We start from the raw sequence: 24,429 nt of genomic DNA on the forward strand, positions 1-24,429 counted from the left end.
CTGGCAAGCTGCCTTATCACTGCTGGGCTAAACTTGGCTGTAAGAATTCCCTGCTTTTCCTTTAGTCCATTCATTCTGGGTTTATTCAAAGCATCTCAGGTGTTCTGCCTGGGAGCCTTGCCTGGGTGGGTAGTCCAAGTCGGGGTTTGGGGCATTGGGTTTTTTCCTCCTAAATTCAACACTGCAGCTGAAAGCTTGTGACACTTGTTTGATGTAATGGTTGGGTTCAGCTTGCTTGCACAGCTGGAAGTATACAAAGCAGGGCAGTATGTCCACAGTCTGCCCCTGCTCCTCAGTTGTTGCTGCTCCTGGTCGTGATAAGGTTTAGCCCTTATTTCTGAACCTGCATTTTTTCTTGCCCACAGACAAGGACTAAACATAGGGTTTAAAAGCATTCATAGTAGCAAGCAGTACATGAAACAATCATTTTCTTATGCGGAGACTGTTTCTGTGTTCACTCGTGAATCCACACATGTTGAGAAGCAAGGATTTTGTGCTAATAATTTCATGGAAATGCTGTCATCTCCTACATTTACTGCAGGTAAACTCTATATTGACACTACTGAGATGACTTAGATAAGCATAGGCCCAGGAGATGGGATGTATTCATCTTGGTGCTCAGCTAACATCTGCCTTTTGTTTATTTTTCTCTGATTTAGTCGTGGCAATATGGCAGGGAAGGGACAAGGTGGAAGGCATCCCCTCCAGTCTCTACCGCTCAGTTCCACAGCTGCCTTATTTTCCTCTCTGTGCTGTGGGAACCAGCAGTTTCTTGAAAACCATATGGATCTTGTGGCTGGGGAGAAGAACGGTTGGAGATGTGATGCTAACCTGGAACAGGCAGTTACAATTTCCCCCAAGGACAGGGAAAAGAGGTTTGCTTTGTCATTCTGTGTCTTGTCAGTTGTGATTATTTTTTTCCTAGCTGTGTAGGGTTTTTCACCACCCTAATTTTAGAGGCATGGGAGGTGTGAATGGCAACTGTGCAGCATCCTGGCCCCTCTAGAAGAAATTCACTTGGACGCTGTACAGTTAGTTTTTGTTTTGCATGCAAGTGCTTCTCGAACAAACTAATCTTGTCCCAAGCAGTTTGCTGTTGCGCAATGAGATCCATGGCTTTGCAGACCAGTTACTTCTGGGAGTAGCAGCCACTTGGGCTGTCGGCTCACACCAGGGCTGTAACTGGGGGAGCTGATTTCCAAGGCTCTGCAGAAGGCTTGTCAAGCTGCAGAACTGAGCTCAGCTCTCCTTATGTTTGTTCTCTCCCTGGTGGGTTTGTTACGGCTCCTTCCCTCCCCACCCTCACTTGCAGGGAGCTGTAGCTCTGGGAATCCACACGGTCCTCAGGCAGCTTCGCTCCAGCATCCTGGCTTCAGCTGTACGTGACTCCCTATGCTGTGTCAGCACTGGAAAAGCTGTGTAATACCAATTTCCCCTATGGGAAGAACCAAACCAGCCCAGATTGCTGCTGTCCTGTCTGTTGGACCCCTGTAAACCCCTTCTGGCCCCCTTAGTGCTGGAGAGACGTGGATGTGTATGGTGGATCTTGATCAGGTGCTCTCAGGCTGCGAGATACAGGTTAAGAAAGTTGGCAGCCTTTGCATGGCCTGGGGCTGCACGGCGGCCAGAAATATTTATTCTGAGAGGTGTGAGGTGCTCCGCTGCTCTGATGCCAGTTGTCATTTAACAAAGACAATTGGTTTCCTGTGTATTTGCCTTTTGTGATTGATTGGGTTTCGTGTCCAGGATGATGTGAGCTCTGACTGAAGATAAAGGACTTCCTCCTGAGCAGATTCTCTCACATCTAATAAAGTGTGAGCTGCTGTTGCAGCCCCTCCTTCAGCATTGCACCAGAAGGACCTGCCACCAGAGTGGAGGAGGCTTGTTGAACTTGCCTGGAATGGGCCACTGAGTTTGAAGATATACACCCTGATGGTTTAAACCGCGCTTCCATAGTAAACCTGGCCAAAGACGACAACCTTAAGGCAGGCATTATTTAATTACAGCCAAATTATTTTCACAGCATTTACACCACCCCAGCTCAGGTCTTGCCTGTTTGCTCTGTGGTTGTCAAAAATCCCCATGACAGAGGCATCCTGAAATCTGCACTTGTGCAACAGTATGAAATACATTTGAGCATTACAAGGTGCAGTGTGCATGTTAAAGTGCTGCTAATGACTTTTATATCAAAATCAATTTTTTTACTAATTTCTCTGAGGATGCTGCAGCTTTTCCAGAGTGCCTGGATGCAGCAGAATCCAGCCACTGTGTTGCAGATAAGAGCCCACTGGCTGCCAGACATATATCTGTATTTACCAGGTATCTAGGAACATCAGTTCTGGCTCAGACCATGCTCTGGTTAGCCAAATAGCCTGTTGGTAGTATTGAATAAAACCGGATACCATTGGAAGATCAAAAGCAGGACAAGCACATATGACACTTCCCCTAATACTCTTCCAGCTTCTGACTGCTTTCAGCTCTCCAGACTTTCTTCAGTCCTTACTGCTGTGCTGTCAGGTTCTGCCTGAGAGGATTAGAGATGAGAGGGCACCAGGGTCAGCTACAGGGTGGACTGCCTAAGGCCAGTTATTGAAGGGATCCATAGTCTGTGTGTGCCCGTGTTTGTGGATGCAAGGCGGTCTGAGTACCAGCAACCTGAGCGGGGCAGTGGGCCTTGGAGGTGTCTGCAGCTGGAGAGAACAAGAATCCAGGGCCAGCTACTAGATAAATGAGCATCTAAGGCCTGTTACTGGAGAGACCGATGTTGTATGTATGTATGTCTGTATGTTCCACCAGGGACCTTCACTCCAGAGAGGGGAACAGGATGATGCTGTTGGTCCTGTTTCCACTTGCAGAAGTGCCGTTTTCTGGTTGTATATGTGTTTATCTACATGGCTGGCCACATGTATACACATACACGTGCTTGTGTGTGCATACTGGGAGTACACACTCAGCCCTGCTACTGGCTGGACCTGGGGAGATGGAGCTGCAGGCAGCTTCACCTCTGTCAGGCTACCAGGTTTAGCAACTCCAACCAACACCTCTCTCCTACTGCAGGCAGGAGCTAATTTTTGCTAAAGAACAAGGTTAAAACGCAGCCTTTGTGTGGCAGCTAAGTTTTACGCTAGCTACACTGTACCCTGTTCCTGAATACTTTATCAGCAGAAATACATGCTTATTTTATTTTCTAGAGTAGCTGGATCTTTGCTACTCTGCTGCTTTGATTACTGAAGAAAGGGATGAAAGTACAGGCAGTCTCTTCTTGACAAGGTGTTCGAATCCATCCCTGGATTACACCTCTGTTAGCCAAAGGATGTCAGTGCTATGGTAATTAGTTTACCGGTCAGCCTCTGCAGTAGCAAATTAAGGAAGGAGAAAGGGAAAGTTGATGTATAACAACAGCAAGCTGAGAGCTGACAATTCAATACTTAAGAGTATACAGCTGGGTAAGACTTATCAAGCGCTACTGCTAGGAAACACGTTAGCATTGTGTGGAGCTTGTGTGGGGAAAATAAATATTTCTAAAACGCTCTCCTTCCCTGAGCAGCAGCAACAAACTAGTTTGTGTTTTCTCATCACATATAAATCAGGATGAGCCTATCAACCTACTGTAAAGCAAACTCTTACACATTATTTTCTAGAATAATCAATGGCTATGATAAATCTATGCAAAAAAGCAGGCTGTCTGTTGTTTGTCTTTATTATTTTACATGCTTGGTAGCTACTGTCAGGACATGTTTGTTGATGAAACATAGCACCATCTCCCTCAGGTGAAATAATTGCAAAAAGAGTTAACAAGGGACTTCTGTGAACGTATGACAAAAATTTTGCATGAATAATTTAACATGGTAGCAGAGTTTAAAAATAGCCAGATGTTTCCAGATTAGGTATAGAGGTAGGAGTTTTAAAAAGCCTTTTTCCCTGCTTTAAGCAGCTCTTCCAACAGATGTAGAAACTACGTTACTGTAGGGCCGTAAAGGCCCTATGAATCAACAAGCTTCAGGATCTAGCACCCTCTCATACCACTATTAATACCCTGAAGTGCACTTTTTTAATCCTCTTTAGAGAATAATTTTTAAACAAACAGCACTCAGGATCCAGTGTTTTTTCATAAAAGTTTAATGTTTGTTTTTAAAATAATACTGTTTAATCAAGAGAAAGGAAGCACCCACACATATACAGTCTTCTTGGATGCTGGCAAAGGAACTTAAATTACAGACATACCCATGAACGGCATGTTTAACCATTAAGAATATAGAAGAAGCCTCACTGATTAATCACATTAATAATAAAGAAAAGAATGTGCCCTCGTACCAAAGAGAAGAGAAAGAGATACCATTCCAGTCATGCAAATCTGCACCCACCTTCTCAGAACAGGATTCCAGAAGTCCAGCAGTTCCAGATAACATTTTCTTAGCTCCTGTGGAAATTAACCAAAAGCCAGCAAAGAGAATGGGCTTGTTACAGCAAACTCAATGCTCATCCTAAAATCCTGCTTGCTGAGCATCTGCTGGGTTTGACTGTCACATTCCCAAACCTGAGGGCCTTTTAATTGTTTTCCCCTCTGCATCAAAAGCTTTCAATAACCAAAAGCTTTTGATGTAGTCTGGAAGAAATCTGGCAAGCTTAATACGGAATGAAAACAGCTGTAGCTGAACATACTGTGAATGTAGGTAGAACACTAGAAGAGATTTGTAAGAACTAGGGTATCTAAAAGCTATGTATTTGATGCTTTTGTCTAGGATGCTAAGCTTATGAAGTAGAGGGTTCATGGTACAAACCTGAAATAAACATTCAACTTGTAAGCCTTTCTTGCATTCTGAAACACAAATGCAACTCTCAGAGGAAGAATTACATTAGTAAGTTAATATCTTGGATGATCTCTCTTCTGTAGACATTGTAACCAGGTTGAAGCAGGCTGCCCACACCTGTATCTTATATCAAATGCCAGATAGATCAAATGTGAATTATAAAGTACTGTAGCAAATGCAGATATGGCATTCATCCCCCCACCCCTCCCAGCCATACTGAATCCATTGCATGAATTCATTGCACTGAATACATAAAATACAAGTGTGAATTACTTTTGTAATCCTACCTTGGACGATATGGCTAGAGACGCAATCAAGGTATACTGGGTTTGAACCTCACTGGCAGAGGACATGAAGTTTAAACAGTACCTGGAAAGCACCATATTTAAATGGGTTTAGTTGCATTAAACCTTCAGTTCTTAGGAGAAAAAGCAGTGACTGATACTCCCTTGCTAATAGACATTGTTGGTTTTTTCCCCGCTAATCAAGCATTTCTAAATACCCATCTTTCAGATGCATAGCTACATGAGTCCTTCTCTCATCTAATTATCTGGCATTTACCTTTAATTTCTGTTTTTTTCATACCTGACAGGAGATGAACACAGCCTAATGTGAGTACTGATGTGACTATTATCCCTACCATTTACCAGATAGCTGTTACAGGGCTTTTCCTATTTCTCACAGCTACCATTGCTCAAAAGGGTTACGTTGTTTCTACATTCATCTAAAGTTTGCAAGCAAATTAAACAGGGTGGTATCCCCAAGGGATCCCTACTGTTTCAGTTAGTGTTGCTTAGGCTCCGCCTAAAGCTCCCCCACAAAAGCAGTTTCTTGAAGAAAAAATTATATTAATTAAGAATTGAAAACGTTACCTTGCGTGTGTGCTTTCCTGTCTGTAAACTGAAGATTCTTCAGTCAGCCGACTGGTAAAAGGGAACATCGCTTTCCTTGAAGCAGCTCTGATACAGGTTTTATCTTCTGCAGCTACTCAACTGTTCTCTACCACCTGCCTGAGCAATTCTGATGGCTCTGCTCCCTGCACCCTCGGTTGCTGTACAGCTTCATGGGAATTATTACAGCAGCTTGACTCATTTCACTAGAGCCTAGAACTGCTAACATATGGTAATCAGCCTTCTAATTGCAAGCAAAAAGACAGCCCAAGAAGAGGTGGAGGTGGGACTGCAAAACAAAACCCAGCAACTAATACTGAATATGGAGCCTCGGATTTCTGCTCTAAGGCAGAATGTAACACTCTGCAGCTGCATGATTTTGCTCAAGCTGGTTACAACCAGAAACGCATTCATATTGGCTGAAAATAGCTGACAGAAAGGATGGTCTAGCAACCATAACCCACACCTCTCTCTCCTTCTTCATGCTAGACAGATGCAGAGGAGTCAAGTAAAATCAATGTTAAGGCTGCTTTATACTCCTACAGTAGTGGCATGTAGGCTGTTTGCACTTAGTCTGTGCAGCAGGCAGAACAGGACTGAATTCTGTCTTAGAGAATTATTTTGCTCCCTTTACCTTTCTGTAATGTTCTAGGAGAGTAATAAACCAACGCCGTATTTCATGAAGCGCCACATAAAAACCTATCTCTTGCAACTTTTCTTGCCCTTTGCACTAAAGAAATACAGTTTTATCATGCTTTGGGATGCAGTAGTTTGGTGGATGGTTGCGGGTTTGTTTTTTTAAAGAGACTTCTGCCATCATCACTTACTTTCACTTGCTATTTCTGACAACTGTTTGGGGTTTACTAGGCTAAAAAAATAATCTGTCTTTGCCCACTTTTCCTGCTATCTGTTTCCATGGGCAAAATTTAAGCTTTATGCAGCTTCCCTTACATAAGAATTAGTCATTTATTTTCACCCTTGGCAAGAATTAATAAACAGCAGAGACCTTACATCTTAATCTACTACTTGTACGTTTTACCACTAAGACACAAACATTTGGAAAAAATTAATAACAGAATGCTGGTTGATACATTTCTTCCCTGCTCACGTGCCATTTAAAAGTCTAAAACAAAGAAACAATCCCCTCAAAAGCCTATCTGCTGCTTAGTTAAAACTTAGTCAAAGACAAGATTCCAGCAAACTAGAAGCAAGATTTACCTGCCCAAGAGATACCTCAGGAAAAAAAAATTACTGTATTTTGTCTAAAACATTACTTTTGCTTTTAAAGTTTTCTGCAAATTGTAAACATTCCAAGGCTGCTTCTCCTTTCCAAATGCAGCCACAGATGTTAAAAGAAACTGGAAGAAGTATTAAAAAATCACCTGGATGTACAATAGACTGACAGAACACCAGTAGCTTTTCGCCGGCTCTTCTTCCACTGCCTCTTAAAAAAGCTTGGTTTTGCAACAAACTTCATCCAGGAGAAAGGCCTTTCTACCAGCCTCCATCATGGCAAACTAAAGGTTGCAGAATCAAATGAAGGCTTAGAGTTAATCCATTGTCCTTTGAATTGACTAGGTATTTGTGCCTGGTTTGAAGTAGTGTAAAGAAAGCAACATTCAAACTAGGCTTATTTCCTCCCTATCTGCCCCTTTCTAAAAACCAGGAGAAAGGTAACTTCTTATACCTTATGCAGCTTTTAGGGAACTAGGTCGGGAAGGAGAGTTAATGCTATTGCACCATTCAAACACACAAGTAAATCCCCTCCATTAACTCACCCCTCCTCCTGAGGATCTGGAGTCAAGAGTCCAAGGCCAGCCTAGAACTTAAGGCTTCCCAGTCAGTGCACTACGCTACAGCTCTGCCAGCACAGGGGACCAGTACAGTGGATAAATCATTTACTGCATGCCTCTGGAAACCACAGCAAAAAAAAAAAAAAAAAGAACAAAGAAAAAAAAGAATACATAAATAAAAATATATGCCATTTCATGAAATTGCAAGACAGTGTTAAAGCCTCTGTCTGCCAGTCTGCCTAGATGTCATCACCTACATCATCTCTTTTGTTCTTGTCCATTCCAGCAGTCCGAGGAGTACATTTAGCCCTACCTCAAAAAAGACCAAATTAATCTTTCTTCCAGTGTGAATAAAGGGCATGAAGAGAAGTATTATTTAATTTGTACCATAGGAAGGTTCAGCTTCTGGAAAGCTGAAGACAAATATGGGATAAGGCTCATTTGCAAGGCTCTTGCTTTCCCTTGGTGCTAGCTGCTCTCCGTTCATGGCCAGCCAGGTTCAGCACTGAACACCACCACTACTTGTAGAAGCAACTGTAGGAAAGCAGAAAACAGGGGTATTGGATTTATATTTATGTCCTTTCCCCCAAACCAAAGTTAATCAACAGTATGTCCCGCACAGGTAACACAGCATTGAATAAGGTTGTCTGAAGAAGACTATTGTCCAAATTATTCTGTTTGCCGTTGCATGCATCGAGACCTTCATGAAAATCAATCTGGAAAAGCAAACTAACCAAAAAGCATGTCTGTATCCCAAAACAGCACCATCTAAAATGCAGAACTATGGAAAAATTCATCCTTCCCTTTAATATCTCCCTTCCCTGCACTGATATCCCTCAATACAAGGAGGCAGGAAAACCAGTTCCCCTCTTCCTCTGTGGATTTACAAGGGCCCAAGCACTTCACTGAAGAAATTGGAGAGGAAATGGGGGGGGGGGATTTAGCTGTCAACTGTAAACAAATAAACTCAGATATATAATAAAAAAAATACAGAAGAAACCCAAGAAACAACTACAAAGGACTTTTTTATAAACCAGGATTTAAGCAATCTCTACTCATTACCCAACTCCATTTTAAAAGTATCAAAGCATGTCAAACCTTGCTCTTTGGTTTTGACAGCAAATGGTTATTTGAAGAAAGTAGGGCAATGATACTAACAAAGACTTCTTATATTCAATGCAGTAACTGCTTAACATCATAAAAGAAGCTTAAAGAGCCTTTCTCAAACCCCTCTTCCCTTCTTAATTACCTTTTTTTTGGTGACGACCATTTATACTAGATTTCCAAATTCAGCTTAAATAGTTCTCACATTTCTAATATGAAAACCACCATAATGACTCTGAAAAATATTTCATACCTTCTTCACACACAGTCATGGAAACAGAAGAAAAATGGTGATTTCCCCCCCCCCCCCCCGCCCCGGAGGTCCACATGCTGGTAGCGATTACAGAAATATGAACTTTCCCTGGGTTCCCCCACCCCGATGCCCCACCTCAAGATTTACATAGGGCTCAGGACTTCAAACAAACTTCCACTGATGATGTTGACGATAGTTCTTCCATTGACTTCAGCTGGGAATAAATCATTTTTTTACTGAGCAGGCTAACTGTTGAACATCTTCATCATCTACAGTTTCTCAATTTTACCAGCTACTACAGGAGTTAGAAACTAATTTAAATAAAACAGTTTCCTTGAGTTAAGAAAAAAAAGAAAATCGAGAAGAAAGTCTTGTTGACCACCATATGTTTATTTTTTAAACAATTTACAAATAAAAATGTTATATTTATCCAAGCAAACACATTTAATACTTTAGTCTTTAACAAGCTATACAAATGAGAACCATCACACTAGAGCTTTTGATAGCTCAAGGACCATTCAGGGTAGGCATGCATGTGTCTGTATCACATGAAGCGAGTCCAATTCCTGACACCAGGGTTCTAATCTTCTGCTTCTTCAGAGCTGGTCAGCTGCTAAGTGATTTAACACAAATAGTTACTGGATCACAATACAATGAAGGAAAGCCCATTTCAAATCATGTAAGTGACCTCAATATGTCTGGTCCAGGTGTCAGGCCACAGAGCCTTACCGATTAGTCTTCTTCTCCAAAAGCCAGTCGGGCAGATTTTCTCCCCTTGCTTATTGATGTGGCATCCATACATGTGCTTATACAATACAATGAAACAGCTTAAGTACAGATGTAATGCAGCAATAATTGCAAATCACAGAGACAGATAAACAAACAAAATCAACTCTAATCACATTCTTGCATTTCAAACAATGAAAGTAAACAAAACAATGCATTACAGTTTAAAGAAATTTTCAGTTTTAGCTCTTCTGCAAGTCTCCATTTCCTCAAATTCTAAATTGCTGTTCTTGAGCTTGTCCCAGTGGCTGGGCTACTCATGGTGCTACTGACACAAACAGGGTGAGCTGGAAATCATCCAAGAATGGTCAAAGAATAAAAGCCCCCAAAATAAACAACAAAGACGCACGCATTATAAATGAGAGATTCCATTTTAATAGCAGAGTGTAGAAAAGAAATTGGCAAAAAAATTCACATGAAAAAACATTTTACACAATTAATTATGAACAGAATAAAGTATGTGTCTGGTTTCCGATGATGTAAGTTTCACTTTAGTCAAGTCCTACCACAGGATGCAAAATACACCCAAACCCCTCAACTGGAACAAAAACCCAAACAAAAACCATATACATAATCCCAACTCTGGCTCCTCAAATATTGGGACTGGCTGGGTTCACTTCAACCCACTGGGCTTTCTGCTAAGCTTTCAGCAATTCCTGAATTTGTTGTAGCTTCCAAACTGTCAGCAGTTTCTGTTTGCTTGTCGCAGTAGAGACGGACACGACAAGTAATAGATCATGCAAAATGGCTACTTTATTGTTCTAACACACCTTTTTATACCCTTCTTTTGAGTATGTGTTAGTATATGATTGGTTTGGTTAGTAACTAACAACTCATGATTGGTGAGTTCGTTAGGACGGTTCTTCTTATCACTATCTTGTTTTTGTACTGGTCTTCTCGGATCTTTCCAGACTCTCAAGGATACACTACAAGCTGCTCAAGGTCGCACTGTTCTCGAACTGTCAGGAATTCCGTAGGCTCGTTGCATCCCCCGACAATTCCCCCTTTTTGTATTTGTGCTAAAGATATTGTCCCGGCTGCCCTCTGCAGGGCCCTTTGCAGAAGGCTGAAAAGACAGGGTAACATCAGGAGCATAGTTATCACAACCAAGATCACTACCCCCACAGTCTTGAGCAGAGATATCAACCATCCAGACAATCCCCAACCCTCGAACATCTTCGTCAGCCAATCTAATTCATCGCTTTCTGTCAGCTTCCTGACTCCCTTCTTTAATTGTTGAATACTACTGAAAATGGATTCTGAGTGATCGGGTAAATTCATACAACACATCCCTTCAAACTCATCACAACCATGTCCTTGTGCTAAAAGCAAGAAATCAATTGCAGCTCTATTTTGTAGCGTAGCATGTCTGACACTATCAAAGGCTAGCAGTAAATCAGATAATACTACACCAGTCTGTATTCAGGGACCCCAGAATTTGTGATTCCTGGGGTGGCAATGAGGGTGAATGCCCGATTCGTGGAAACCAGGCATTCCCATCCATTGAGTCCATGACCTGCTGCACAGGGGTCTCCATCAATAAGTTCTTAAACTCTGTTGATTTCAGTGTAACCCCTTATTAAACCTGCAAAAAAAGGATTGCTTGGTGTTACTGTACTAAGGTATAAGCAATCTTGTCTGGTCACATCAGCCAGGGTCATCCAGATGTTTTCTTTGGTTTGCGGCAGTATCCATGACTACGTCCATCTGAGGACTGTGAGGTAGATGAACCATCTGTACATTCTTGTGCTGTCTTGCTCTGCGAACTCAGCCCAGCAATCGGTAGGTGCCAGCTTTGCGTGGGCGTCCCCACGGAGGCAACGATGGCCTTGCTGTACACCAGCCCGATGCTCTTCGGAAAATCCCGGTATTTATACATTTGCAGAGGAACGGATTTCAACACACGTGGCCAGCGGGTGCCAAAATCCGCCTCAGTTGCAACATATGACGCATGCGCTCGCTGGCCAGGCGCGCTGCACGAGTCATAGCCACCCTGTCTATTGGTTCATGGGCTTTGTGGTGCGGTTGCAATACACAGAGAATCTTGACCTGTTATATTGGCCAAGGTGACCTACACTTAGTTTTTTGGTTGAGGTGGTATTTATATTGCCGCACCCTCTGGGATGTTCCAGATGATGACGGTCGCACAAATTGAGCGGGAGTCCATTGTGGGCCTGTATCTGTGGAAACACAAGCATAACCTCGCCCCCAGGTTAATAGCTCACATGGTCAATTCCACTGACCAGTAACTAAATCTTTAACATGTACTTTGATACCCTTTTGTAAATTCTGTGTTGAAAAGAGAGAAGTGTTGAGAAAGAGGAGGTAGGGAAGAATTGTCCCCATAACGGAGAAAGTTAAGAACATAAACTGCTTTATCTAAGCATGCCTATGGTAGTTCCCCAACCATTCCCCCTTTTTGTTTTTTTGTTTTTTTTTTTATTCTGGCATTACCTTCCGTATAAAAACCTGGTGAAGTGGTATGACTCCAGATATGCACGATAAAATAAGGTTCTGTTCGTAGTTGAATACTTTTCCAGAGTTCTAAAAGCACATCAAATAATAATTGATTGTCTGACATGGTCAAAGCCACTTTGTCTAGTCGAGAAACTAAATTAGCTACATATGCTGAGTCAGTTACAATATTTACAGGAGTAGAAAAAATAGAAAAAGCAACAGCCATTGCACGCAGCTCTACCACTTGTGGAGAACCATTTTGATGTACTACTTTGCCGTTCCAGTTGTTGTTTTCATACCATACTACTGCTGCTTTACCCGGTATTCCAGAACCATCTGTGAAGACAGTAGGGCCTTTCACAGGTTCCGGCTGGCTTAAGTTTTTCTGACCAAATGGTATTTCTCGAGCAAATTTCAGGAGCGGGCGCGACGGTAGATGATACGAAATCTGTCCTTGAAAACCCGCCATAGCTGCTTGCAGCTCATAATTGTTTGCCAGACACCATTCAAAGTACCAATTTTGAACAGGTAAAACAATCGTAGCTGGATCACGTCCTATTAGTTCTACACAGCGTTTTCTGGCTTTTATGATTACATCAGCAATAAGTTCAAACAAGCCAGGAGCAGTATTTCATGGCTGGAATGACAAAAACATCCATTCTAAATTACGTAATGGGTCATCCCACTCAGAATTCCACTGCACCAAAGCACCAAATGGCACAGTTTTGGCAATTAGCACAAAGAATTGTACCAATCGAGACAGATCAATTCGAGAAACAAATTTGTAGTATATACATTGTTCCACCATGTGAATTACATTTAACGTTTCCGTATTCAATATTCTGGGTTCTGTTGGATCATTGGAATGTTTTAATAAGTCCAAGAGAGGTTGTAACTGCGAACTGGTCAGTCCAAGATAGGGCCTGATCCAGTTCAAGGATCCCATTAATTTCTGTACATCATTGAGTGTCTTAACCGCAAGATTAAGTTTCACAGGTTGGGGCACAACCTGCATGTTTGTAATTGCCATTCCCAAATATTTCCAGGGTGCTATTTCTTGCACTTTTCCAGGGGCAATAACCAACCCATATTGTCGTAGCGAATTTGTGGCCAAATTTTTCATGTCATTCAACTGCTCCTTGTTGTCTGATGCTAACAGAATGTCATCCATATAGTGATAACAATAACTAGTGGGGAATTTTTCCCTTACAGGTGACAGAGCTTGTGCAACAAACCATTGACAAATGGTCGGTGAATTTTTCATGCCCTGCGGCAGAACTCTCCATTGATATCTTTTTGCTTGTTCCGCATGATTGATAGAAGGCACAGAAAATGCAAATTTTTCTTCATCTTGAGAAGCTAATGGAATTGTAAAAAAACAATCCTTAAGGTTCATGACAATGATTTCCCAATCTTGAGGGATCATGGCAGGTGAAGGCATGCCTGGTTGCAGAGCCCCCATCATGGCCATGACAGCATTGACTTACCGCAGGTCATGCAAAAATCACCATTTACCTGATTTCTGTTTTATCACAAACACTGGAGTATTCCATGGGCTGTGAGATGGTTCAATGTGTCTGGCAGCTAGTTGTTCTGCTACCAATTCTTGCAGGGCCTTTAATTTTTCAATTGGTAGGGGCCACTGATCCACCCACACAGGGTTATTTGTTAACCAGGTTAAAACAAGCATGGGTTGTCTAACACCCTGCAGCACAGTGGCCCCCGTTAAAAATCCGTGGTAATTCTCACCCCCCACTGCGACAAGCAATCCCTCCCCCATAAATTGCGGGGAGCTGCCGTCACATATGGTTTAATAACTGCTTGTTGGCCCTCAGGATTGGTAATCAGAACTGGTGTGTCTGCCGTCTTTGCTCACGCAGAGCCTCCCAGCCCCACTACTCCCATACCAGCCTCCTCTGTGGGCCAGGTGGACAGCCACAGACAATCGGCAGTAATAGTCACATTGGCTCCGGTGTCCAGGAGCCCTGCAAGCCTTACTGTAGTCGGCGATCTTCCGTGATTCGACAGCGTGCACGTCATACATGGTCGGGATGACGAGACAGTCTGAGACCAGCAGAACTGAGGGGGTCCCGTAGAGCCGAAGCCTCCATCGCATCGCAGGTGCTGTCCTGCTCTTGAAATAGAACTCGAAAAAGGGACAAGTTGAGCAATACGAGTACCTTTAGGGATTGTCACTGGTGGGTAGGGGGTCGAAACCATCGCACAAATGTGACCTGGTGATGTTTTGTGTGGAGAAGTTACATTGATATGCCCTTCACTGCCACACCCACAGCACTGTCCAGAATTTCTCATAGCATTGGCTATGGTGGTCACCGTGTGTTCCAGTGTCCCAGCTTTAGAACATGCAGCGACCATGTCAGGGACAGAAGGGTCTCCTGGTAAAGCCTGTATGATCTTTTGACAGTCCTCATCAGCATTATCTCTTGCCAACTGTTTGCATAGAATTTGCCTTAAGACCTCATCTTCTACCTGTTTTTCCAGGGCGGCAGATATTTTTTCTACAAATTGTAAAATGGGTTCTGTGGGGCCTTGGCAGATAGTGGCATATTTTTGCTTCGAAGCTGCCATGTCCATGGTTCGCTTCATTGCCATAAGGCCTATATTTTGTGCTTGTTCGAGAGCCATCGGAGGCCATGTAGCCTGCAGCTGAGGGCTACTATACTGCCCTGCACCAAGCAAAGCATCCTCTCCAAGGCCTAATCTCACGTCACCCTGTAGCAGTCGTAAATTTTGCTGTGCTGCTGTGCGTGCCATCTGCCTCCAAGTAGATTGAAATACGTGCAATTGTACGGGCTGAAACAGCACGAGTGCTAGATGCATAATGTCATATGGACACAGCAGATCTGTGCTGATTACACGAATAAGTTGCATCACCTCAGGAGAATTGATTCCGTATTTTTGTACTCTATTCTGCAAATCCTGCACTACTCTCCAGCCGATTGGATTGTGCTCATCGTGCCGGTTTGTGCCTGGAGCAGCTCTGAAAACAGGAAATGTAACAGGAGCCTCTGCTGCTTTATCTAGAGGCTTTAGAAACGCCGGTGTTAGAGAGCACGGGCTGAGGCGTTCTACTAGATCCCAGTTGCCAGAGTCGGCAGCATATTTTCTAACTCCCTCCCAGAACTGATCAGGGGATCTCAGGACCACAGTTATTGTGGATGGAGGGAGAGCCCCCAGCAGGGGTTCCTTCGGTATGGTTTTATCTGTGAGCTGCAGAGATCGCATAGTGTCAGTTAGAGATTTTTCTGCCTCAGTTTCATTTCGGCTCTCACTTTCCGTTCGGCCCTCACATTCAGTTTGACTCTCACCGTCCTTTCGGCCCTCAATTTCAGTACGGCCCACACTGTCCGGCTCGGTGTTAATTGCCACATCATTCTCCTCGGCGGGGGCTGATGGAGTCACCCCTTCTGCTGCCGCACCAGTAGGTGAGGAGGGCCCCTCATCGCCCGGTAAAGTAATTAATGGCGTAGGAGGAGGAGGAGGTGAATAAGGGTATGATCTGATTTTGCCCGTGAGGGGTTTTCTGCCCGCAACTGCTGAGATTGCAGCATTGGCTGCAGCTGTTACTTGAGCAGAAACTTTTTCATTGCTAACATTGTCAGAGTCCTCAGCTTTCTTTTGCTGATCTTTCGCATCACATTCTGCTGTCCATTCCTTCAGGGTCTCGCGTAATAGATGCCATACGATCGCCAACATACACAGCTCTTTCTGTCCTTTAGAGATTTCACCAAACATTTTCCATCCCACTGCTTGCCACACACCCACACTGAATGCAGTAACTGTTGTGGCTTGAAAGCCTTGCATCTTACACCATATTAAAATCCTTTTCAAGCTTTGTTCTGGGGTCTTAACCCCTTTTCTTTTTAATAGGGCTCTCCAGGTAGACAAAATCGTCTCCTTTTCTTGTGTTAATTGCTGCCCCATTCTAACAGTTTTGTCCCCGGTGGCTCACCTTATTAGGTGTCTAGGCTCAGGTCCGGACCAGGCAGATTCCACTGCTCTCAGCTTCACCGGGCTCCGTCTCCGCAGCTTGTCTCGCTGCCCGTATACTCTTTCGCAGCGCTCGTCGCCGCCGGTATACTTCTTGCTAGTGCTGGATTTATTGCCTTTAAATGATCTGTTCGCTCAGACGCATCGGGGTCACCATTTGTCGCAGTAGAGACGGACACGACAAGTAATAGATCATGCAAAATGGCTACTTTATTGTTCTAACACACCTTTTTATACCCTTCTTTTGAGTATGTGTTAGTATATGATTGGTTTGGTTAGTAACTAACAACTCATGATTGGTGAGTTCGTTAGGACGGTTCTTCTTATCACTATCTTGTTTTTGTACTGGTCTTCTCGGATCTTTCCAGACTCTCAAGGATACACTACAAGCTGCTCAAGGTCGCACTGTTCTCGAACTGTCAGGAATTCCGTAGGCTCGTTGCATCCCCCGACATTTGCTCAGTCTTCTTGCTCTGGATGGTGCATGCTTCCTTGCTTCCTGAGCCACTTTCATTTCCATGTGTTTCTCTGAGTTCAGGAAGGAAAGTTTCCATGCACCCAGAAGCCTGACTTTCTGCATTGCCTCCGTCACAACTCAGCGACAGCATTTCAGCAGCTCCACCTCTGCTCTCCCTCACTTGCAGAAGGATCTCAGACATGGGAGAAATGCCCAGCATTTCTAGAACTGGCATGACCACTCCTGTAGTGTCACTATTTGAGGACTGCAATCCAAGCTGTGGCATATCTTTTTGAGAAATCCGTGTGCAAAATTTATCTTCCTGACTACCAGACGTCAATGTAGCAAAATCAGTAATCTCTGTTTTATCCACTGTTTTTTCAATGCCCAGCTTCTTAAGTTTATTGGACTCCAACCTAATGGATGCAATAGTTTCTAGTTTTGAGACTTCTTCCGTATTCTTATTTAAATGTCCCGCTGTACGGATGCTGAAGCATTCACGTTTTACCTTAGTATCTCCCAAACTGAAATCAATGCTTTTAAACTCGAGCTCTGCTTTCTGGAAGGGAGTATCATTATGTTTCACATCTTCTGACGTCAAAGAAACTTTATCGTTATCCACACAAACATCTGCAGAGAGACTTTCAGATCGCTCAGTGTTCAATCCTGAGTGAGTGCTATTCACATGAAAGTCATTGGCTGCTGAGGTTCTTAAAACCTCATGCTTTGTTTCTCGGAAGTGGACAGTTTCTTCTGAAAGATGGTCCCTATGGAAATCTGCTGATAAACCAACTACTGACTCTCGGACAAGATCAGAGTGAGCCCTAGAAAAGCCTCCAGTCCCTACTTGTTTTGCATCTCTCTTGGTAAAAACATTATCTAATGTTGCATCAGATCCGGTGTGTCCTAATGATTTTTTTTCAACTTCAACTACTAATTCTACACTGGATCTGAGTTCAACAATGTTCGCAGAGCAGGCGTTGACTAACCATGCAACTTCTTGCCTTTGGGTTTGGTTATCTAATACTGCATGGCCTGAAGGTTCAGATCGAACTTTTTCTTGACCTTTTAATACACTAATTCTAGTTCCTGTGTTGGCAAGACATGTGTCTGGCTGTACCTCTGTCAATTCTGAAGCACTAACTTCATTAGAACCACTTTTTATTTCTACATTTGGAGTATTTGGTAGATCCCAACCACTTTCAGAACAAGAATGGGTTGTGATGACCTGTTCTCCATTACTACTTCTGGAAGTGTCCCATTCACCAGGACTTCTTGTCAATTCTGAAATCTTATTTTGGGTTTCTGAAATTCGGGGAGCTTCGCCAAGGACTCCTGGCTGAGATACTTCCAAAGCTACACTTTTCAGTTTTACATCTTTTAAGGAGGCATCAATAGAATTCTGTTCTGTCATTACTGCTACTGAAGGTTTTTCTTTTGAGGTGTTTTGAGAATCACAGAGCAAGTCTGGACTATCAGTTTCTGAGTGAGTTCTACAGTTATCACTTAACTTTTCCTCTACCAAATGGGAATTTTCCAAATTTTTAATTTCATTCTGTGTTTCAGGTAACAACGTCTTTGGGTGTAAGCTAAGCTCAGTCTTTACCGCTTTTGCTTCCCGGACTTTCATCTCTGCACCTTTCTCCAGGGTACCAGGAACATTTGTGTTAGTAATGGAAGTTTTACTTGCATCTTCCTGTCCAAGTTTCTCTTGGACCTCTGTTGTCTGTAGAACACAGAATTCCTGACTGCCTACCTGCTCTTTGCCTCCTGTATCCACAAGTCCAATTTCTGCAGGCATCTGGATACCAGAAGCAGTTTTTGTTTCTGGCAGTTCTGTGACCAACATTTCCGATAGCTGAGACTGAACTGGTTTCTTGTTCATTTCAGCCTGATTCTCACTAAGAACCCAGTTCCCTGTTACTTGATTATTACACTGTGAGGAATCTTCTTTCAATTTAGTCCGAACATCTGTTGAAAGAGGAAGCTGAAATTTTTGACCTACGTCTTTCTGAATACCATTTTCAACATCAGAGCTCATCTCAATATGAAGTATTGAAGTCTCCTGAGTATCAGTTTTCTCCAGCTCTGAGCTTTGCTCAGCTGAGTGGACTTGGCTAACTTCAGTAGCCATGTGCTGAGAATCCTCCTTCACGGAAGATGAGCTATTATTTGTTCTAGGGTTTGCAGATAAGTCTGCAGGTTTTGTAAGGTTAGAGCTTTCTCCATTTGGAAGTGCAGAACTTGCAAGCGTGCTGTCAGCCGAACCCTTTCCACCACTACTGTAGAAAATATCATAGAGATCTTTAGCATTGGCTGTGGCCAAGCAAGAGTTTCGTTTCTCTACCTTTTTTGCCTCATCACTGAAAGCAGTTGAAGGTGGTGGTGGTGGAGGGGGTCTCACAGGCATTGCCAGCATTGTCTGTTCACTTTCAGACACACCTGGAGCTACTTCATCTGCAGGGATGACAGCTGCCTGCTGGACTGCTGGTGGAGGAGGGCGTGAAGGTGGTATATCAGAAGTTTGAGAAGACTCACTTTTCTCTGCTGCTTTCAGATCCTCCTCTGCCCCTTTTAAAATTACTTCTTCTCCTCCAAAAGCTTTTGAGATGATATCCGGAGGCAGTAGAAGATCTGCATTGGTTCCTTTTACTACAGGCAGTGGTTTGGTGGCAGCTCCAGAGGATTTTCTAGATAAAAAGGTGTTCAAAGGTGCTGGTTTGCTAACTGTTGCAGCAGTAGACTTCCTGAAAATCATGGTGGGGACTGGTAGATTAGGTAGAATTTTTGCTGGTGTTGATGTGAAAACAACTGGTGTCCATGGGCTAGTGTGTGGAATAACAGTCTTTCCAGACAGCTTGATTTCAATGGGCTTGACATGGAGTTTCCCAGACTGACACTTGCTCTCCTCTTTGTTTCCTTCTGTACTCTCCTCCTTTGGAATAGCTCCTCCCAGGGTTTTATCCTCTCTCTCAGTCTTTTTCCAGCTGAATTTCCCAAAGGAAGTCTGACTTGGTGATTCCTTTTTAGATTCCTCTTTCTTTTCTTCTTTTTTTCTCCTCCTTCTTATCTTCCTTCTTCAGTTTAAGCTTGATACCCATTTTTCGCCCAGAAGAATCTATTTTGCCTTGACTTTCACTAGTCCCTTCTCCAAGCTCTGGGATGCTCTTTGCTTCCTCTTTCTTTATTATTTTTGGTTTCTTCTCATCCTTCTCTTCTTTCTGTTTCTCAACTAGTTTCCGTTTCAGCTCACTCTGCCACCTGCGCTCTGTTTCCAGAACTACAGCCAACCCAGCTTGACGGTCTAGATTTCTCCTCTCTTCATAGAGTGGGTTTTCATCTATGTATTTCTGTGGAAATAAATGGCACAATTTTAGCCACTGTTTCCATGAAAAAGAAATAAATAAATCAGCTCTGTAACAGTTTTGACTTGTTCAGGAAGTGCCATCTCAACACTAAGAGAGCAGAAAACTTCTTCCTACCAAGAAACCGCGATGCTACAAAGACCACATTCTGTAATTTAATGTGAATTGAGTGGTGGCTTGCAGCAGTGCTGTCACTTTACAGAAGAGTTTGAAAATCAACGCTGGGACTTAAACACCATTTCAACCTCATGCACGTGAAAGATTAGTCTCTGTGTAGTGGGAAGTTCTGCTTATTTAGTTCAGTAGAATGTAGTGAAGATAACCAAATACATATACTCTGAGGAGTCAAATGTCATTCTTCAGGAAAGGAAGACAGAACAAGTAGAATCTAACACAAGGAATGACTCACTCCTGGTACAACAGTTACCAACCTTGTATTTCTCATTGTGGGGATGACTTTTCACATGCTGCTCTGCTGAGATTTGATCTCCAAAAAATTCATGACAGAGCTGGCAATAATATCCAGTAATGGGAATCAGAAACTCAGAGCCTGAAAAGGCCGAAGAAAATGATCAGAGAAACAAAACTTAATAAATGCCAAGCTCTTAACAAAGCCAGATAAACATATCAAAGAACAACAGCAAAACTTCCAGCCATGTTGCTTTTGGAACAGTTAATGCTGGTCTCCTTAGGCTTACAGTACGGGAAACACCACTACCAGGAGCAAACATGTAAACTGAAGAAGCTTGATTACTATGATTTAAAAAATTATTTTAGTGCTCTCCATTGTATTAAGGCTATCCCCTATTCAAGTAGGTTAACATTTCCTACAGTCTTAATCTATTTTCCATCTTTGTGGTATAGTCTGCTCAAATACTAAACACCTGGTTTATAAAAAGAACACAAGTATTTTCATTGAAGTTCAGCAAGACTACATCCTTGTGCCTACAGAACCAGCTGCAGTTATCTAACACACTGCAGATTTTCCTTTAGTGGGCACTACTCGAAGTACGTAACAGATTAATAAACTGAGACTGATCACTGGCAGGCCTATTTAGACGTTCAGGTTTTAAAGCTTGTATTAATTTTCTAATCACTTACAGCCCCTTCCACACAGCTTCCTCAGATTCTCTGTATCCACGCTCTACCAAGTACTTATCAGTGACTTTTCAAGGACACGTCTACTAAAAATGTATTGAATGGAAGGGTCTGTTGCAAGACTGCGTGGAGTATTGCACAAGATCTGCCCAAACACAGCAAGCTCTTGTGGTCATGTTCTGAATTCTAATATGTTAGCAAAAATCACTTTAGAACTATACTGGAGAAAGAAAAAGTCACCTGGTATTCAAAAGAGAAAACTAAACTCTAAAAAGAAGAGAAGGAACCACACTATGTTTTCCTGCATTCTTGCTTCATGACCTTTTTCCACAAGAACAACCAGGAAATTAAATTATTTGTCTTTTACCTAATAATACAGTATCTATATGTGTTCCTCTAACAAGGTAAAGTTTTGAAATTCCTTTCTCTGAGCAACTGGAACCTGCTGGAGGGCAAAGGGAGATGAAACCCAAGCTAAAAAAAATCAACGTACCTTTGGCAGGAACAGTTATCTTACCGATGCGTTTTATGGAGTCTTGTTTGGTCTCACTCTGGGTCTTCGAAGCCCAAGGTCTGTTGTAAGGATCCAGGGTCTATTTGCACAGTGACAGAGGTATACAGGCTCATATATTACACTAGCAAGGCAAGTACACTTGTCTTTTTCCTTTTTAACATCCTTTCAGAACACTGAACATTAAAATCAACTTGCAAATATTTACAGGAACTATGTTTTCCTCTCCTTCCCCTCCCATTTTGCAATTTATAATGAGAAAATAACCTGTGAAAAGGGTAAAATGTGAATGATAGCAAAGAACAGGTAAACATAAGAAACACAAATATCAAATGCTAGTTTCCGAGTGAACTGGACACAGGCCCCATTTACACTAGTCAGAACATACCGGTACCTGTACAAACTGCTCAAGTCCAACGTTAGGGAAAAAGAATTTGATAAGCAACTTCTTGGGTTCATTATTACTTCAGGCTCTCTTGTAAAATGTAGTTCTGTGATGTATGTTTTAGTGTTAACATTTATAGCAATATGAAATGCACTTAGTGAAGGAAGCCTGCAACATACCTGTCTGTGTTTCTTATTATGCATGTGTGTGAAAAAGTCAAACGTGGTCCCGCAGATGGTCTTGCAGTCTTTGCACCAGTGGTTCCCTGCATCGTAATACTCATAAATATTGGCCAACTGGAAAGGATGTTTGGAGGACTGTGAAGAGGATTCTGCTGGCTTCGGGCTTCTACCTCTGGATTTTTCATTAGTAGTTTTTGATTCCTAAATTGAACAAAAGGAAACACTTCTCTAAGACAAGGCAGGACAGACATAATGCTCTAGAGCTCAGAACCTGCCTCCAGCAGAAGCCACACACACCAAAAAAACCCCAAAATTTATCACCTGCTTTTCAGCGCCCAGGCTAATTCCACTGTTTCAGAGAGCTGGTATTGCCGACTAAGATGCTGCATGGCCGCAGTGAAGAGCTTCCAATAAGGTTCCCGGATGTAGTGGCTGGATGGTTGTAGGTAATCAAGGAACCAAATGAACAAATTCCCTATGGCATGCACCCTTCCCACTTCATGGGTTTCACATAAAGATCTGAATAGTTCCAATTTACCATACTAGCCAAACAGTGCCCAGAAGACCTCAAATGGTTCCCCTAGAAGCATTCAGAAATTACTGTAAAGTAGCTTGGATGAAAGCAGAATGAAAAAAGAAGTAAGAATTAGGTGACTAAATGTATTTAACTCAATCAGCTTTATCAGATTATTTGACAGTTCCTGAATTCTCCAGGAGACTCGTTGCTTAGCGTTAATAGAAAGATGGTGTTTTGTTAACTACCTAAGTATATAAGCTGAAGCATCTTGTGATTTAAGCATGTGATATTTGCACTTACATTGAGCTGTACAGAAAGGCATCATACATTTCAGGACTCTAGCCAAAATTAATACTATACTAGCACTGCAGAGTAGCAAAACAAATAATCCCTGAAATAGATCATGAATGAGCCCTGCTAATTTAGATTACAATAGTACTAGAGGTATGTTGAGTTTTGAGTTACATTTTCAATGGCTGAAAGCCCATTATGTTATCATTTCTAATCTGCATGGCAGTCTGGAAAGAATAGCATGTTAACTTAGACCTGAGTTGGTTGCATGATTTCCAAGTTATTCACTATTGGTGTTGAACAAATTTACTTAAGCAGATTCAAAACTATTAAATAACATCTGCCTTACTTGAAATTCCATTGGATAATCAGGGATAGATACTCTCCTATTAACACCAACCCACACAACATACATTGTAAATCAAACAATGAGGAGACACCCAGGCTACTATGCACCCCACAGATAGCACTATCCCAATACAACCTAGTTCTTGATAGCAGAGTAGGAAGTGACCGAGTAAATACTTGCATATATTCTGTCTGCAAGAACACCGCAAAGCTGACATTCTCTTAAACAATGAGAAGATCAACTTACGATCTGCAGGAAGTGCATGGAAGGTTGTTCCTGATGTCTGAGAAGTGTCACTGTTTGTGTTATTTACAGACATACACCCACCCAACATATCCTATGAAAATACTATCTCAATCAGAACTTTAAAAAGACAATGCTTCTCACATAGATAGGGGATAGCCAACTCTTAAACCCTGTTTGTGCTTAACCCCAGCTCAAAGATACCTTTATAATTTGCTGCTCTTCAGAGCCCACAAGGGACAATCTGTCTGTTTAGTACAACCAAGCTGGCCAAGCTGTTTCATCCCTTGTAGTACTTTTCTTCTTTCTCCTTTCTGTATTTTGCTCCTTGGTGAAGAAGAAGGGGGTTAAGAAGAAAGTTAGCATTTTTATCTGCTCTCTTTCCCCGATGCTCCTCATCTTGTTAGTCTCTGACGTTGGCAGACACGGGACTCGTTGCTAACTGGAAATGGGTAATCTGTTTCTCCTGAGCTGGGAGGGGATTTTGAAGATGGTGTATGTGTCAGAGCACTGAATTTTTAGCTGTCCTTCTAAGGTTTATGCAGTTTGCCACTTGCCTGTGAACTACTTTCCCCTGTACCTCCCTCCTCATTGGTCTGGAGCCACGTGGCCAATTTCAGACAGGTTTGATGCAGTGGGCAGGAAAAAAATAGGAAAAAAATGAGCACAGGGGAAGACAGACCTCATTCATTTTAGCGGCGCATGGAATAAGCTTGTTGAAACCCCTTATCTAATGGCGATGACAGAGGCAGAGGCAAATGATGCCTTTGTCCTGAATGTTGCAAACGTCTTAAGTCTACAGATGTGAGCTCTCGGTGTAGATTAAACTTACCGGGCAAGTGGAACTCTCCGGGAATGAATTTCGCGAACAACTACCCCGTGCTCCGCCATAGTCGATCTTAATTTTTGTTCCATCCTTACTAAGC

The 24,429-nt window shown here is 42.5% G+C and overlaps 1 protein-coding gene across 1 annotated transcript; it reads right to left on the reverse strand.

Moving 5' to 3' along the window:
- Positions 1-10,240: 10,240 nt before the first annotated feature.
- Positions 10,241-24,394, reverse strand: LOC142037697 (uncharacterized). The gene is given in 8 exon segments (XM_075042178.1): positions 10,241-10,338; positions 16,566-19,617; positions 19,619-19,912; positions 20,359-20,477; positions 21,519-21,618; positions 22,101-22,304; positions 23,261-23,297; positions 24,336-24,394. Coding segments are annotated over 8 exon segments (3,948 nt in total). The 3' UTR covers positions 10,241-10,255.
- Between the last annotated feature and the right edge of the window lie 35 nt (positions 24,395-24,429).

Source organism: Buteo buteo, chromosome 12 (assembly GCF_964188355.1).
Source record: "Buteo buteo chromosome 12, bButBut1.hap1.1, whole genome shotgun sequence".
In the NCBI taxonomy this organism is placed as follows: Eukaryota; Metazoa; Chordata; class Aves; order Accipitriformes; family Accipitridae; genus Buteo; species Buteo buteo.